Genomic DNA, 17149 nt, shown 5'->3' on the forward strand with positions numbered 1-17149 from the left:
ATACACGTCATCTCGAGTACAGCCGCTGCGAGTGCTTAATAAAAGATCTGGAGAACTACTATGCTTGTTATCTGAAGATAATGTTGAATGGATTGATGTTGTGAATCAATAGAAGAAGACACTCAAACATTGATAGAGGAGTCGTTATCAGATGTTGCAATGTCTGTGATACAACACGTTGATCAGTGGATAAAAGATGGCATTCCATTTACCGAAGACGTTGACTAATATTACTAAAGTTGATTTGTTAAACAGAAAAAAAAATATTGAAAGTTTTTTTTTAATAATTTATTTGAAACAATAATTTATCAGAATATTTATTTAGATATTTAAAAGTATTTATTTAGGTAAAAAAATTGTAATGTTTAAAAAGTTTAATTCTAGCTTTTTTAAATGATGTACGGATGTTTTAAATAAGCAATAAAGTAACATCTTCTTTGCAGCCAAATGTTTCAATAAAGATTATTTGATGAAAAAAAACTACGTAGATTGGGGAGGGGGGGGTAATAAAAAATCTACGTTAATCTACGAAGGGGGAGGGGGGACTCAAAAACGGACTGAAACCTGGCTACGTAGTTTGTGAACGATCCCTGATGAAATAATTATAGAACGATGGAAAAAACAATGTGTCTTATTTTTGCGAAGTTTGAAAAAAGTTTTGAGACAGTCATCATCGCTTAGTGTGCCACAAAAACAATCATTGCTTAATACCACTGGTAAACTTGAATGTATTTATTTAACACTAGAAAATTGTAGAGTTCATGGAAGAGGTTTGGATGACAGTATGAAAAATCGTGTACAATGGGTGGACTTGGAAAGCGCATTCGAAAATTGAATTGAATTGATATTGAATCATTCTTAAAAGATGCTTGCGATTTATTTGCAAGACATGCCAAAAGTATTTTAAAAGTGAATAATAATTGTAAAATTAATGCTGTACTATCATGCAAATTTTAGAAATATTCAAGTAATCAAGATCAATTGAAAAAGTCTTTTGACACAAAACATTACACGAAATATTGAAGTATATCCTTCAAACCCTCTCAAAAAATGGTTTGATGATAATATTAAAAGTCCATTATTAAACGAGGTGGAGGAATTTGAAAGTAACGAGTCAGGTTGGTCTTTGGATTCTATTATTAATCTTCAAATTAATATTAATAAATTGAATCCAATGCGAAGTGGAAGTTCTTATATACCTCTACCAAAATTTTTAAAAAACAAGCATGCTTGTATCAATGTAGAAAATAATGATAAGAAATGCTTTATATGGGCAATCTTAGCAGCTTTATGTAAAATTGAATATACAAATCAAAGAGTCAGTCATTACATATCACACGAGAATAAACTTCATTTGAATGGTATATCATATCCAGTCTCTTTGAATCAAATTTCAAAATTTGAAAAACAAAACAGCATATGAATCAATGTGTTTGGTTTAAAGGGTGAAAAAATCATTCCTCTTTATTATACAGATGATACAAAATTAAATCATGTCAGTCTTTTATTGACAAATGATAAAATATCAAATAATTATCATTTTATTTATATAAAAGATTTTGCAAGATTAGTATGAAGCAGTTTATCGCGCAGCAAAATTAAAAAATTTATTTGTGATCTATGTTTGCATTATTTTAACACCTCAGAGAAACTCGTTGCACATGAAAGGAACTGTAAACAAATAAATAAGTGTAGTGTACACATGCCAAGAAAAGGTCAAGATATGTTTGAATTCAAGAACTATGGATTTAAATTAAAATCACCATTCATTATCTATGGAGACTGTGAATGATTATTGAAAAATCCAAAAGTTGATGAGCAAAATGTTCATAAAAATACGATTACTATTCAACACCACGAAATGTTTAGCATAGGCTACTACTTGAAATGTATTTATGATGACAGTTTATCGAGATATAATTCTTATCGCAGGCCTAAGCCATCGAAGTGTTTCGCAGAAGAGTTAAAAAATATTTCTTATTACAAAAAAAATATTACGATGATCCAAAAACTATGAATGATCTTACGCCAGAGGAAATCACTCAATTCGAGGCAAGAAATGTATGTCATATTTGTGAAAAATTAATTAACGAATCAATGAAAGTTCATGACCATTGTCACTTGACAAAAATATATCGAGGTGCAGCCCATCAAAGTTGCAATCTGAACTATCAAGATTCTCGTATAGTATCTATAGTTTTTCACAATCTTAGTGGTTATGATGCTCATTTTATTATTCGTGATATATCCAATCACTTTTCTGAAAATATTGAAATTTTACCTTTGACGAAATAAAAGTAAATTGCATTCACAAAGACTGTTGCAGACACTGGAATCAAATTACGATTCATTGATTCATTCAAGTTTATGGCTTCGTCACTTGACAAATTGGCTTCTTATTTGGATAGTTATGAAATTGTGAATTCAGAATTTCAAGATACTGAAGAAGAAAAAATAAATTTATTGACGCGGAAAGGAGTGCTTCCATATGAATACATCGATTGCTGGGAAAAACTTGAAGAAATCAGCTTGCCTGAAAAAAAATACTTTTACGTTTCATATACTCTATAAAGCGTCAAGATATTTATGCTGATATGAAAGCTAAAATAAATAATTTTGACACTTCTGGCTATCCTGCTGACAACGTATTCGATATGCCATGGGTAAATAAGAATGTAGTTGAATGAAGGACGAGTGCAATGGAAATATACTAACAGAATTTATTGGTTTGAGGAGTAAAATGTTCTGTACTCGTGTAAATAGTATTGATGTTATGAAAAAAATTGAAGGCGGCTTCCGTTGTCGAGAAAACTATTGAATTTGATCATTATTTGGACTGTTTACAAAATGCACATATTCATAAAAGACAGCAATGTACGATCAGATCTAAATTGCACAATATTGAAACTATTCAACAAAGAAAAATTGCATTGAATCCTTATGATGACAAGAGATTATTACCTAATCTATTACCTAACAGTACTGACACTCTAATACACGGACATTACAAAATTATGAAAGTCAAAAAACATATTAATATTTTTTAAAATATAATCATGGAACAGATGCGTAATTAGTCTTAAGCAGTGTTGTTTAATTTCAGATTGAACTAGAAAAAGAAACAATCCAAGTCTGTACGTTTTCAAGAAAAAATTCAAATACATGAAATGATTATATGGGCATACGCACATTGAACTGCTCGTCATGGAGAATGGATGCAGATGGCTCGTGATAGTCGTGATAGAGAACGGTTTGAATTGAAAATCAATCGTTTGAGTGAAATTATTACACCTGTACTCGTAAAAAAATGTATATAAATGGAAAAATAAAAAAACATAGAATATATTTCATCATTTTATTTATTTAATACCATTTACATATCATCTTTATGAACATAACTATTATGTGATTCGTCAAATCCTAACCATTTCACATAATAATGATCACCATGTTTTTTTATAACTTTTTCTATCAAATAAATATTCGGATATTTTGTCTTGAGTAATTCTTCTTCGTAAAAGTCACCAGCGATAGGTTGGTCTTGATAATTTTTCAAATGATAAGTAAATGGAACTGTTTTTATAACTTTTTAAACTATGAAAATTTCTGTTGACCAATTCGGTGTATAGCCTTTCTCAAAAATCTGTTTACTTTTGCTTACTCGTACTTTGTCACCAACTTTGAATTTTGCACGTTTCGTTAGAGGTAGAGTTTTTTTCGCAGACAGTCGTTTCGATATTTCTAAAACTCTAACAGCAGTTACTTCGATAGGTTTCATTCCAATTATTCGATGTTTGGAGTTATTGTATTGTGAAACTAGATCAGGTACTACCTGATCTATTTTCTATTATTGGATCCTGATCTATTATTGGATATACTATCCAACCATTTACGATTACCATTCAGCGAGAACTTTTTCCACATCTTATTTTTCAAAGTTCTATTAAATCGTTCACAATCTGTTGTGGAAAGGCGTTGAGGTTGATCAATAAGATGCTTGCGGACGTTTAAGCGTGTTCTTTATTGGTCTGTTATACAAACTTTATCCGCCGACTCTTTTCCTCGACACTCGAAAACTACGATGATCTCGGGGAGAGGCGTGGGATCCGGTCGAGTACTGACTAAAAAAGGGGCGCTGCTGCGCTCCCTCGCAATCCAAGATGAGGCGTGCCCAGTAGGGGGGAGGGCGGCGCAGACCACGTGCGCAGCGGATGTCTTACTGCTCAAACATGCCGCCCGCCTCGTTCCTGGAACGAATCAGCGTTTAATCTGCGACTGGATCGGCCGGGGCTGGGACGTCTGAAGATGAGGTTGTCAACGGAAGTCGCGCCAGTTTCACGATCGGACGAGTTTACTCGCCGGCGGCTGTCTGTACGGCTGCTGTACGGACAAGTCCATCGGCGTCGGGATAAACGGCGGTGATACGTCCCATCGGCCACCGTGCATGAGGTCGAAGCAGAGAAGCGTCGACAATCATGACGAAATCACCGACATTGAATTTCGGCTGGGGACGTCTCCACTTCGGTCGCTGCAGCAACGTATTGAGGTACTCTCTGCTCCATCGTGTCCAGAAACGGTCTCGCATTCCCTTGACCAGGCTCCAGTGCGTGGCGTGTTCCAGGTTGATATCGGGATCGGCGGGCTGAGGAATGGAGGTGCTTGAGGTGCCGATGAGAAAGTGACTTGGCGTGAGCGCATCCAGATCGCCAAGGTCACCAGACGGCGGGGCGAGAGGCCTGCTATTGAGTATTGCTTCCACCGAACTCAAAAGCGTGGAGAACTCTTCATAGGTGAGTCGCCGAGGGCCGGTGACTCGGCGAAGGTACATCTTCGTCGATTTGACGCCAGCCTCCCATAAGCCACCGAAGTGGGGAGCCGATGGTGGGATAAACTTCCAGGCGATCCCTTCTTGGGCGAGGTGTCCTTCGATGAGCCCCCAGTCCATCTCAGCGTCCCTCAGCAGGCGTCGGAGCTCATGGTTGGCACCGCGAAAGTTGGTGCCATTATCGCTCCAGATTTCTGCGGGGCGACCGCGGCGGTTGGCGAACCGTGTGAGGGCGCCCAAGTGTGAAGCTAGCCGTACTGAGATCACCGACCAGCTCGAGGTGGATGGCCTTGGTGCTCATGCAGACGAAAAGGGCGATGTATCCCTTGGAAGTCGAGATGCCGCGTCCCTTCGACCGCAGCACTTGAAACGGGCCTGCATAATCAAGTCCGCAGCGCTCGAAGGGGCGTGAAGGTGTAGTCACGCGAGCAGCTGGGAGTGGAGCCATGATTTGGGTGGCGGTGCGAGCAGCGATGCGAGCGCAGATGATGCACTCTCTGATGTGCCTCTTCACTAGCACCTTGGCGTTGATAATCCATGCCTTGTGAAGAGTCCAGGCGTAGGTGGCGCGGAACCCGGAGTGGAGGCTGCGCTCGTGAGCTCAACGGATGATCAGCTGGGCGAGATGAGAGGAGCCATCCAAGATAGGCGGATGCCGCTCGTCGTGCGGCAGCAGGGAGTCGGCCAGTCGACCGCCGGCACGAAGGACTCCGTCGTCGTCGATGAATGGGGTTGGTGAACGGAGGGCGCGGTGATTGAGCGATTCGCGTGACGATGAGCGAAGGTCGGTGAGCTCCCGGGCGAAGGTAGCGGCTTGAGTCAGCTTGACGCAGTCGATGAAGGCCCGCCTGAGCTCGGAGGCCGTCGTCGGACTCATGGGCGTCGGCGGAGGGTCTGAAGCCGCGCAGTGTGCGCGGAGGAGCAGTCGGCGCGCACGAACAGTGCCGCGAAGGAGTCCAGTGAGCGACGAGAAGCGATCAATATGATGAGATGCGGGTGAGTGAGTCTGCGTGGCTGCGCAGAGAGTTGGTCGTTGGGCAGCAGCGTCATTTTCGGTGAGCGGCGAATGCCGTACGTGATCGAGTGAGGAGGGCCAGCAGCCTTCATCTTCCGCGAGCCAAGTCGGGCCGTTCCACCACAGCGTGGCTGACTCTAACTTGAGGGCGTCTGCGCCTCGAGACGCGATGTCAGCCGGGTTATCTGCCGTGGGAACGTGGTGCCAGGTAGCTCCAGAGCAGAGCTCATGGATCTGAGCGACGTAGTTGTCGACTAGCTCGTTACCGACGGGCTCGTCCGATTGAACCCATGACAGCACGATTCTGGAATCGCTCCACAGGTGACAGTCCGACAGAGGGACGTCGAGAGAGCGGGCCAAGATGACAAGTAAGCGGGAGGCGATGAGGGCGGCTCTAAGCTCGAGCCTCGGAATAGTCATCCGCGCAGGTGCGCGGCCGGAAAGCTGGAGGCTGCGGATGGAAGCCAGTTTGGTCTTGGCCCCGAGCATGCTGGCTGTTAGCCGCCCGCCGTCGGAGATCGTCCGCGAATATACGACGCTGGCCATCGCGCGGCGACTGGCATCTGCGAACGCGTGCAACTGGATTGATCCGCTGGGCGAGAATCCGAGCCACCGGGGAATAGCGAGACCGCTCACATGACTCAGGTTGCTTCTTATGGCGTCCCACTTATCGGTCCAGATCCGAGGAAGCTGCTCGCCCTCAGACAACTTAGCTCTCCAAAGATCCTGGATGACAAACTTGGCCAGGAGAGTGACTGGCGATAACTATCCCAAAGGGTCGAAAACTCGGGCCAGTTCGGCTAGAGCCCGTCTCTTGGTCAGGGGGGTGCCTATCTCGGTGGCAGGAGACAGGAACCTGAACTGATCCTTCACGGGGTCCCAGGCTACTCCAAGCTCGTTCACCGGCCCTTCTGTTGAGAACTGCATCCAACTAGGCCGCAACCGGTCCTCATTCGGGATGTCCTCTAAGAGCCGAGCCTCGTTGGCAACCCATTTCTTGAGGGAGAAGCCGCCCGCCCTGGGCAGTGCGATGAGCTGATGGCGACGTCGCTTCGTTGAGGGGAGGTCATGTCCACCGCTGAGAAAGTCATCGACGTAGAGCTCGCGGTCTATGGCGTTGGCGGCGTCCGGGTATCGATCACCTTCGTCGGTGCTCAGTTGCTTCAGGGTGCGAATGGCAAGGTAAGGCGCACAGAACTCGCCGTACGTCACGGTCATCAGCACATAATGTTCTGGGGGGTCGTCGGCTGAGTCGCTCCAGACAATGCGTTGAAGATGCACGTGGCGGTCATCATTGAGGATCTGTCGAAACATCATCTTGACGTCAGCGCAGAAGGCGTATCGGTACCTTCTCCAGCGACTGAGTACGTCTGCGATGCTGCTCTGGAGTTTCGGGCCGGCGTGGAGGGCATCATTCAGGCTGCGGCCGGTGGTGGTAAGACGGGAGGCGTTGAAAACTACCCTTAGTTTGCGCTCGTTCTCGCCCTTCTGCCAGATGCCATGGTGCGGAATATAATGGACTGCCGTGGTCGGATGGGTCAACTCAGTAAGTGACACTCGTCGCATGTGGCCAAGCTGGAGATACTCGCTCATGAACTGTCTGTAGTGCGTCCGTAATTCAGGGTCTCGTGACATTCGTCGATGTAGCGACGCGAGCGCAACACAGGCTTGCGACAGTCCGTCGCCGAGTAGGTCCAGCGCCTCAGCTTTTATGGGCCGGGGAACTATGTAGCGTCCGGTGTAGTCCCGTGAATGGCCTTTTGCATACGACTCCTCGCACTCGCGGTCGGCAGCCGAGACCCTGTTGGCGTGTGGGATCTCCTCCGTTTCCCAAAACCGTTGAACCAGGCCGAGCAGCTTTTCGTAGCTGGTGTCTGGTGTAAGACGAGTCGAATCAGACGTGCACGCATGGACGCTGGAGGAGCGGTGGATGATCTCTCGATCGTTGGAGCCGGTAATCGTCCATCCGAACACCGTTCGCTGCGCCAAGAGTGATCCGTATCGTCGAATCCCAGGCATCATGATTCGTCGGTAAACGTCAGCTCCCAATACGAGATCTATCGGCAAGGCCTCGTTGAAGCATGGATCGGCGAGCGGCAGTAGGTTTGACGAGCCTCGGTGCGGACTCCGATGTTTCGGCTGGCGTGACAATGCCGACGGTCTGCAGTACGAGGGCGTCGACGCTCCAATGGCGTCCAGTTGAGGGGTCGAAGAGGCGGTCGACGAGTGTCTGGAAGCGAGCGGAGTCCACGGTGACGCCGGATACGCCTGTGACTCCGACGTTGACTCGGCTGAAGTCGCAGTTCAGACGTCGAGCGACGGCATGACAAACGAGCGTGTCATCGGAGCACGGGTCGAGCAGTGCTCGGACGCTCTCCCTTCTCGAGTTGGTACCGCTGAGAGTCACTACGGCAGTAGGCAAGAACGATAGTCATGTTGACTTCGACTCTCGCGCTGTGCTCTCTTGCGTGACGGCTGTCTGTGTCTGGGCCCTCGCTCGCTTGCCTTCTGGGTCCTCTCTATCGCTCCGAGTGGGCCGCTTGCCAGCGCCGTTGTGGATCAGTGTATGGTGCGATCCGGAGCAGTTTCGGCATGATGAAGTCGACGGACAGTTACGAGCGGTGTGGTTGCTGCTCAGACAGTTATAGCAGAGGCCGCGATCAGTCACGAGGCGGCGACGTTCGTCGGGTCCCAGCCCGCGAAACGTGATGCAGTGCCCGATGTAGTGCGCTTCCTTGCACGCGGGGCATCCTCGTTGGGTGGCGGTGGCGTGAGTTTTGGTGAGACGAGGCGTTGAAGCGGGCCCGTTGAAGGTGCCGCCTGCCGTCGAGTTGCTCGAGGAGCTCGACTTCACTGACTCGATTGATCGCAGCATACGACATCGGCGTTCCAAGAAGTCTGATAGCTGCTCGAATGTGGGATCAACGTCACGGTCATCTCTTTCCCTCGCCTCGATGAACTCCTCCCAGGCTCGACGGGTGTTGCTGTCCATCGCCTCGTATCCGAGATAGACGAACCAGTCATGCCACGACTCCACTGGTCTGTTAAGAGCGAGCAGTTTGTTACGGTGACGTCTGAGCTCGTCCAGTAGATGCTGCAGTCCTTGTGCCGACTCCTGGCGGACGGAGCGGAAGCGGAGAAGTGCCTTCATGTGCTCCTGGATCAGCAATCGGCGTTGGTCGTACCGAGACTTGAGGGCGGCCCACGCGGTCGCGTAGTTGGTGCTAGTCGGAGGAAGTTCTTCAAGTGCAGCCTTCGCACGTCCGCGTACGTGGGACTGCAGAAAGAACAGTTTGTCCACATCGCTGAGATCAGGATCATTGTGGTAGACGGAGGTGAACAGGTCACGGAAGGACTCCCAGTCCTTCTGATCTCCGCTGAACGGCTCGATTTCGATGTGGGGTAGCCGTGCAAGCTGGCGACCAGAGGAGCCTTCGCGAGCTGCGGCGCCATTAGAGACGTCTCCATGTTGAGCTCGCGGCGAGATCCGATTGTAGAGATCGTTGAGAGAACCCTGAGCACGAGTATAGTAACTCTCTGCCTTCTCGTAGGCGTCGCTATTCAGGTAGTCTGTGACCGCTACATCTCCGTCGTCAGCGGTGAGCAGCTGCACGTGATTAGTCGAAAAGTTGTTCCAGTAACCTTCCAGTAGGTTGTACCGGCTGGTGACGAGTCCCTCCGTCCATTGGTTCGCCGACAGGCTTGTGGTGGTGTTCAGGTTGCGCTCCAGTACCGTGAGAAGGGCAAGCTGCGCCCGTGGGAGTGCTATCTGTCGTAAAAAAGGTGGGAGTGTTGTTGCCGGACGAAGTGGCGTCGGTCGCTGTCTCGATGCTTCTCGACGTTGTCTGGTCGTCGGTTGTTATCCGGCTCGAAGGACCAAATGTTGTGGAAAGGCGTTGAGGTTGATCAATAAGATGCTTGCGGACGTTTAAGCGTGTTCTTTATTGGTCTGTTACACAAACTTTATCCGCCGACTCTTTTCCTCGACACTCGAAAACTACGATGATCTCGGGGAGAGGCGTGGAATCCGGTCGAGTACTGACTAAAAAAGGGGCGCTGCTGCGCTCCCTCGCAATCCAAGATGAGGCGTGCCCAGTAGGGGGGAGGGCGGCGCAGACCACGTGCGCAGCGGATGTCTTACTGCTCAAACACAATCGATGCTTTCAATTTACTATATGTAGAATATATATGAATTTTATATTTAGTCATTAAACTTTCAAAATCTTTATTCTAAAATTTATGACCTCTGTCAAGACATATCTTTTTTGGCACACGTCCTTTTTCAAGTATAGTATTCATAGCCTTTGCAACATCTTTACCAGTTTTTTGTTTGACTGCCTCACACCAAGCGTACTTGGAAAGGCAGTCCATAGCGCACAAGATATACTTATAATTTTTTTTTCTCGTTGATATCGTATCATTTCAATAAGACCGATTTGCCATGTCTCGTCAATATCACGAATGTCAAATGATCTTCTTAAATAATTATGACGAGCTGGCTTATGAAGCTCATCTATAACTGTTTTATACTTGTTCTTCATTTTTTTTCAAACGCAAAAGTTTTTCTTTAATAGAATCTAATTTTTAATTCAGTGATGAAATATTCTTGTTAATAATTAACAATTTTTTCGATATCAGTGTACGAGGTGTGTTCAAAAAATAAGGTGACTTTTCAAATTTCACGGGCAATGTACTTTCGATTATCGATTTTTTTATTTTGTTATGTTGGTACACTCTTCCCGAACATCTGTACCAAGTTTCAAGTGTATAGCATTTTTTGTTTGGTTGTGAGAGGCGTAAAGGTTATAAGTGTTTTGCGTGCTCGGCGATTTCTTGCTATCGAAAAATATGGATCAAAGGATTTGCATCAAATTTTGTGTAAAAAATAAAATAAAGTGCTCCGAAACACTTGAAATGTTGACGGTGGCATACGGTAAAACTGTTCTGAGTAAAAAAAATGTTTACAAGTGGTACAAACTCTTCCAAAATGGCCGGGAAGATGCCAATGACGAGCCTCGCTCTGGACGCCCAAGCACGTCAACAACTGATGAAAACTGAACGTTGAACAGCAGTGAAGAAAATTGTTCTGGAAAATCGTCGAATCACTATCAGAGAAGTTGCTGAGGATGTTGGTATATCGCTTGGCTCCTGCCATGAAATTTTTTTCTAACCTTTTGGGCATGAGACGTGTGTCAGCGAAGTTTGTTCCGAAATTGCTAAATTTTGACCAAAAGAACCGTCGCATGAGCATCGCTCAAGAACTGTTGAATGACGTTAACGACGACCCAGATTTACTCAAAAGGGTTATAACTGGTGACGAATCATGGGTATATGGTTATGATATCGAAACCAAAGTCCAATCGTCTCAATGGAAGAGCCCAGATGAGCCAAGACCGAAAAAAGCACGCCAAGTTCGATCAAATGTCAAAGTTTTGCTCACTGTTTTCTTCGATTAGCATGGCGTGGTGCATCAGGAGTTCTTACCATATGGACGTATGGTCAATAAACAGTATTATCTTGAAGTTATGCGCCGTTTGCGAGAAGCAATACGAAGAAAACGCCCAGAATTATGGAAAAACAATTCATGGCTTTTGCATCACGATAATTCCTCTGCTCACTCATCTTTGCTTGTGAGAGATTTTTTGGCCAAAAACAACACCACAATCATGCCTCAGCCACCATATTCACCGGATTTGGCCCCATGTGACTTTTTCTTGTTCCTAAAACTAAAGAGACCTATGAAAGGACGGAGATTTGCAACGATTGAAGAGATAAAGACTGCATTGCTGGAAGAGCTCAAGGCTATACCGAAAAGTGCTTATGAGAAGTGCTTTGAGGATTAGAAAAACCGTTGGCATAAGTGTATTGTATCTGAGGGGGATTACTTTGAAGGGGACAACATAAATATTGATAAATAAATAAATATTTTTTCTTAAAAATACAAAGTCACCTTACTTTTTGAACACACCTCGTATATCAACTGATTATTTGAACTTATTTCATCTACTTCTCGCTTCTGAGCATCAATAATGATGAAAATTTTTTCCAACTCGTCACTGATAACTTTTCACAAAACTTTAAGATTGACAGCGTCTTGAATGTCTGCAGCATCAGCAACTATGCAGAATCTCTTATTTTCTATATCAAACTAACCATCATCCGTCAATTTGAATCCCAAGCCAGGTCGACCTTGAGCGGTAACTGTGGAAAGTGATTTTAATTGACGTCCAAAGAGATCAATGCTCATGATGATAATGAACTCGAAAGCTAACTAATACTATTAATATATAATTTCAACTTCTCTTAATTCATTAATTATTACCTGCTGATGTCTCTGCAATTAATAATGTAAGACGTTCTACAAGCTCATTGGGATCATTTCAATATATATAATCAGTAAGATTATTAGATCGTGCAATTTTATAAGGTGACTTCAAAGAAAACCCTCTGCCACTTGGTGAATTATGAAGTGTAACTTTGATCAACTGAGATATAATATCTCGAAATTTTTTACTTGATTGATAGCGTGTTTCCTCGTCAGGTTTGTAATGCTTTTTATATGCATTCGTTTTATTTTTAACCCTTAATAACCTAGAGTTTCAATTTTGATACCAATCTTTTAAACCGAATTTTCACATTACTATTAGTTTTTTTTATAGGTTGGCTGTACGTATTTTACTGTTGTATAATATTCTTTCCAACGAAATTAAAAAAAAATCAAATATCATCATCATCCTTATTTTATCTATGACATATTACTTGCGCGGCAAAGTGAAAAAGTAAAATCACTTTCGTAAATCAGGCTACTAAGGCTTAATACGACCGCAGGTACCAAAATCGTCATGAGTTTCAATGGAGCTAATAGGCTGTTATTGAATAACAGTTTAATCAATCCAGGGTTTTTTTCATAAGTATCTTTACCTATAATAATTTTATTATTTTCAAAATTCAATGACCTATCACCAATCTTAAGAGTACCATCTTTAATTTGACGTTCTCCACAGATAGTATCTAATGTTGCTACTTGATTTTTCCGCAACATTGATAAATACTTATTAAGTGAATCACTTTCAGGAGTATGAAATACATCAACATCATTATTTTTCAGTTGTTCATTAGCATTCAATGCTTCTTCCAATCCACTATCATACAATTTTTCAAATGGTTTTTCTTCTTTTTTAGGTAATTCTCGTAAATCATAGTTATCTTTTTCTTCTTTTTTAGGTTGAAATAATTTTTTACTTTTGGTTTTTCTCTGCTGACTAAGTGTTGTTTCATCAACCAACTTTTCAAGGGGTTCAATCACAGGCTCGAAACTCTCTTTAACAAATTTTTCAGTTGCTAATTTGTCAGACTTTAATAAATTTTATTTATGTTTTATTGCTTCGCGAGCTTTTTCCACTTGACGAAGAATACCAATCTGTTAACCTAACTCAGTCATGTTGTCTATCTGCAATCTTGTTGCCTACTGACGGTTTTATGTTGAATGATTCGCATTTATAATGAACTTATCAAAATCTTTTCTGAATCTGCCAGCATCTATTTTTCGATCTTTGTCAATTACAAGAAAGCTGTCATATCATCTTGGCGGAAAATTATTAAAAAATTTACATTATCTCTCACAAAATGTTTGGGTACTTAAGCATATGATTGACATAAGTAAAAACAACACAGGCCCACAAAAAAAACAAAAGTGTTCGTGCAATTGACCAGACCTATATATTCTTATGTATTTTTCGACGCTGAATCCGAATTTGCAATAAAAAAGTAGGGTCTAGCTGCTTTTTTATGGGATTTTGCTTGAAAAACCTCATTTTTTATGGTTTTTTCATGGTTTTTTTAAATAAAAAAGAAATAAAGAAAATTTTATTTTTCTGACTTCAGAATCGAATTCTACGGGAAAAAATACATCGAAAACCATGTTTTGAATTTTTTTTTACAGAAATTTCAACCCACCATACGGCGATGAAAAGGCAGAAAATAACGAAAAGTGAAAATTTGTTTCAAATTTAATTAAAATGACACTAAAATCAAGTTTTATGATTGTAAACCGATTTATAAACATTGAAAATACTTTACTGGGAGTTTTTGAGATCGCTGATCAATCGTTTTTAGCTTTTGTTAGCGTGATGAACTTGAACTTTGCAATCATTACACACTCTCTGCAATTTGGATGTTTGAATGAAACTAATTTTAACTTAAAAAATCTCAAGTTTATAACTTATATTGCTACTCAATAGCAGTACTATCAAAAACCTGCTGCTACGAAGACGTTGGCCACGATGACAACTGCCCTGAAAATGGGATGTGTAGAATGATTCGTCGATCTATCTCTTCGTATAACGAAACCAGCGAAGGCGCGCTGTCTTGGAGGGGAGCGCTAAGATCTGAGAATGATGCCGTAGTGTGTCTGACGACAAGTTGACATTGTCCCCGTCAAAGTCAGAAAGCTCTCATATTTAGGCCTGGGGAGGTATGAGAGTTATCACCCCCAGGACGGCTGACTCACCTGCGATCGGGACAGGATTCTTAGCGTGTGGGTTTTAGATATAATTTATGGCACATCACAATTCCTCATCTTCATTTAACTCCGCTGGAACTTCTGGTAGCAGATGCAATCATGAATGCACTGGTAATCCTGATAACTTTTGTTATGTATGTGCAAAATTTGCTGGGTCGAAAAACAAAAGAAAAATAACAGAAACAATAAATGATTTGTATAAAGTATGTTTTGATATTGAGATTTCACAGCAAGAGAAAAGCTGGGTACCACAATTTGCCTGTAACTCGTGTTATATAATGATGAGTCGAGTTACTAAAAATGAGGACAAGACGTCCCTGAAATTCATTGCACCAACAAAATAGAAAGAACCAGAAAATGAAAACGATTGCTACTTTTGTACAACAAAAGTAGGGGGTATAGCTTATATAAAGAAAAAAGAAGTACATTATTCTAGTCCTACAATTGTTGAGTTTCCAGAAAAAATCCTTATTGAAGGTTTAGAAAATGAAGAATCACGAGATAGTTTTACAACAGGAGAAGGAAAATGCTAGAGTGATCTCCGTGAACTAATTTATTTAAAAATTCCCAACGTTTCGGAAAAATTAATTTTCCATTTTCAAGGGCTGCAATTTTTACAAGTGTTTAAAAGGTAGTATACAAAAAATTGTTTACGAAGCGCAAGAAAGTACAAAAAACATACCTAGATAAATAAATAGAACACTATTCCATCACAGTCAAATTACAGTACAGAGCAATGCTACTCTGTTTGTCACAGGCGAAATTTACAAACGTATAAAAGTTTTGCAACATTTTCCTTAAAAAGAATTGTTTATGTGTAGCGAGTAAAATTTTTCCACTTGTAGTTCGTAAAAGCAAATGTTAAAACCAAAGAAAGCCAGTCAAAACAGAGCAGCGGTGGGGAGTGATGAGTGTGTATATGTATGTGATGGACACACAAACATGACACTCACTGACAAACCGCTACATACTTTTAATAAACCTCTTGTAACTCGATTTCAAATACAACGTATCATCTATGCGGTTTAAAGTATGAGAATGTGAATAGATTTGTAACATTTCTGATATGCGAGTTTTTTCAACACTATTACGTTCAATATCTAAAACATTTACTTTATTGAAATCTATTTCGTGACCAGTTTTTTTGACATGCATATAGAGAGCGGATCTCTCTGATGTATTTTTTACGTCATTTTTATGTTCAGATATTCGCAGTTTTAATTTTCTCTCTGTCATTCCAATATAAATACTATTGCACTGTTTGCAATTAATTTGGTAAACTAAGTTGCTTTTTTCTTTATCCTCTAAACAGTCTTTGCCTAATGTGATAATTGAGTCTAGTTTATGACAAGTTTTGTTGATAATTTGTACATTGTGTCTTTTAACGATTTTCATCTAACAAAAATCGAAAGTATTTGCAACATTTATAATCTACATAGCAATTACGGAAAAAAAAAAAAAAAAGCAATGCACCTCAGCAATATTTTTAAAAGAAGATTATTATAAAAGAATATTATAAATAAATATATAATATAAATAAATAATAAATATATATTATATTATAAAAGAACATACTATAAACAGTGCTTTGAACGTTTTTAATAATTTCAACAAAAATTTACAATTTACAATTGAAAGAGAAAATAATAGATCAATCTCCTTTTTGGATTTAAAACTTGAGAGAGAATTGGATGGCTCAATAACAATCAACTGGTATAAAAAACCATGTGCATCTGATAGATACTTAAATTATTTTTCTCACCACTCAAAGTCCACAAAAATGCAAATTATTTCCTGCTTAACCGATAAAGCTATCCTACTATCAGATACAAAATTCCATGAGTCAAACTTAGCTACTATCAAAAACTATTTATTAAACAATAATTATCCGGAAGAATTAATCGATTTACAAGTGAAAAAAAGACTAGAATTTTATAAAAACAGAGATGTCTTTGAACAATCTCGTAAAAATAAAAAAAGATCAATAGTTGACACTCCGAAGCTAGTTTTGCCTTATATAAAGAATCTCACAGAAAAACAGAAAAAAATCGTTAAAAGACACAATGTACAAATTATCAACAAAACTTGTCATAAACTAGACTCAATTATCACATTAGGCAAAGACTGTTTAGAGGATAAAGAAAAAAGCAACTTAGTTTACCAAATTAATTGCAAACAGTGCAATAGTATTTATATTGGAATGACAGAGAGAAAATTAAAACTGCGAATATCTGAACATAAAAATGACGTAAAAAACACATCAGAGAGATCCGCTCTCTATATGCATGTCAAAAAAACTGGTCACGAAATAGATTTCAATAAAGTAAATGTTTTAGATATTGAACGTAATAGTGTTGAAAAAACTCGCATATCAGAAATGTTGCAAATCTATTCACATTCTCATACTTTAAACCGCATAGATGATACGTTGTATTTGAAATCGAGTTACAAGAGGTTTATTAAAAGTATGTAGCGGTTTGTCAGTGAGTGTCATGTTTGTGTGTCCATCACATACATATACACACTCATCACTCCCCACCGCTGCTCTGTTTTGACTGGCTTTCTTTGGTTTTAACATTTGCTTTTACGAACTACAAGTGGAAAAATTTTACTCGCTACACATAAACAATTCTTTTTAAGGAAAATGTTGCAAAACTTTTATACGTTTGTAAATTTTGCCTGTGACAAACAGAGTAGCATTGCTCTGTACTGTAATTTGACTGTGATGGAATAGTGTTCTATTTATTTATCTAGGTATGTTTTTTGTACTTTCTTGCGCTTCGTAAAC

At 41.3% G+C, this 17149-nt stretch overlaps 1 protein-coding gene across 1 annotated transcript; it reads right to left on the bottom strand.

Annotated features, from left to right (window-relative positions):
- Positions 1–5426: 5426 nt before the first annotated feature.
- Positions 5427–6260, bottom strand: LOC131667274 (uncharacterized). Its single transcript, XM_058940619.1, has one exon. It carries the CDS (start codon positions 6258–6260, stop codon positions 5427–5429), a length of 834 nt encoding a protein of 277 aa, XP_058796602.1.
- Positions 6261–17149: the final 10889 nt, after the last annotated feature.

Source organism: Phymastichus coffea, unplaced genomic scaffold, assembly GCF_024137745.1.
Source record: "Phymastichus coffea isolate CEN01 unplaced genomic scaffold, Cenicafe_Pcof_1.1 PCOF00004, whole genome shotgun sequence".
In the NCBI taxonomy this organism is placed as follows: domain Eukaryota; kingdom Metazoa; phylum Arthropoda; class Insecta; order Hymenoptera; family Eulophidae; genus Phymastichus; species Phymastichus coffea.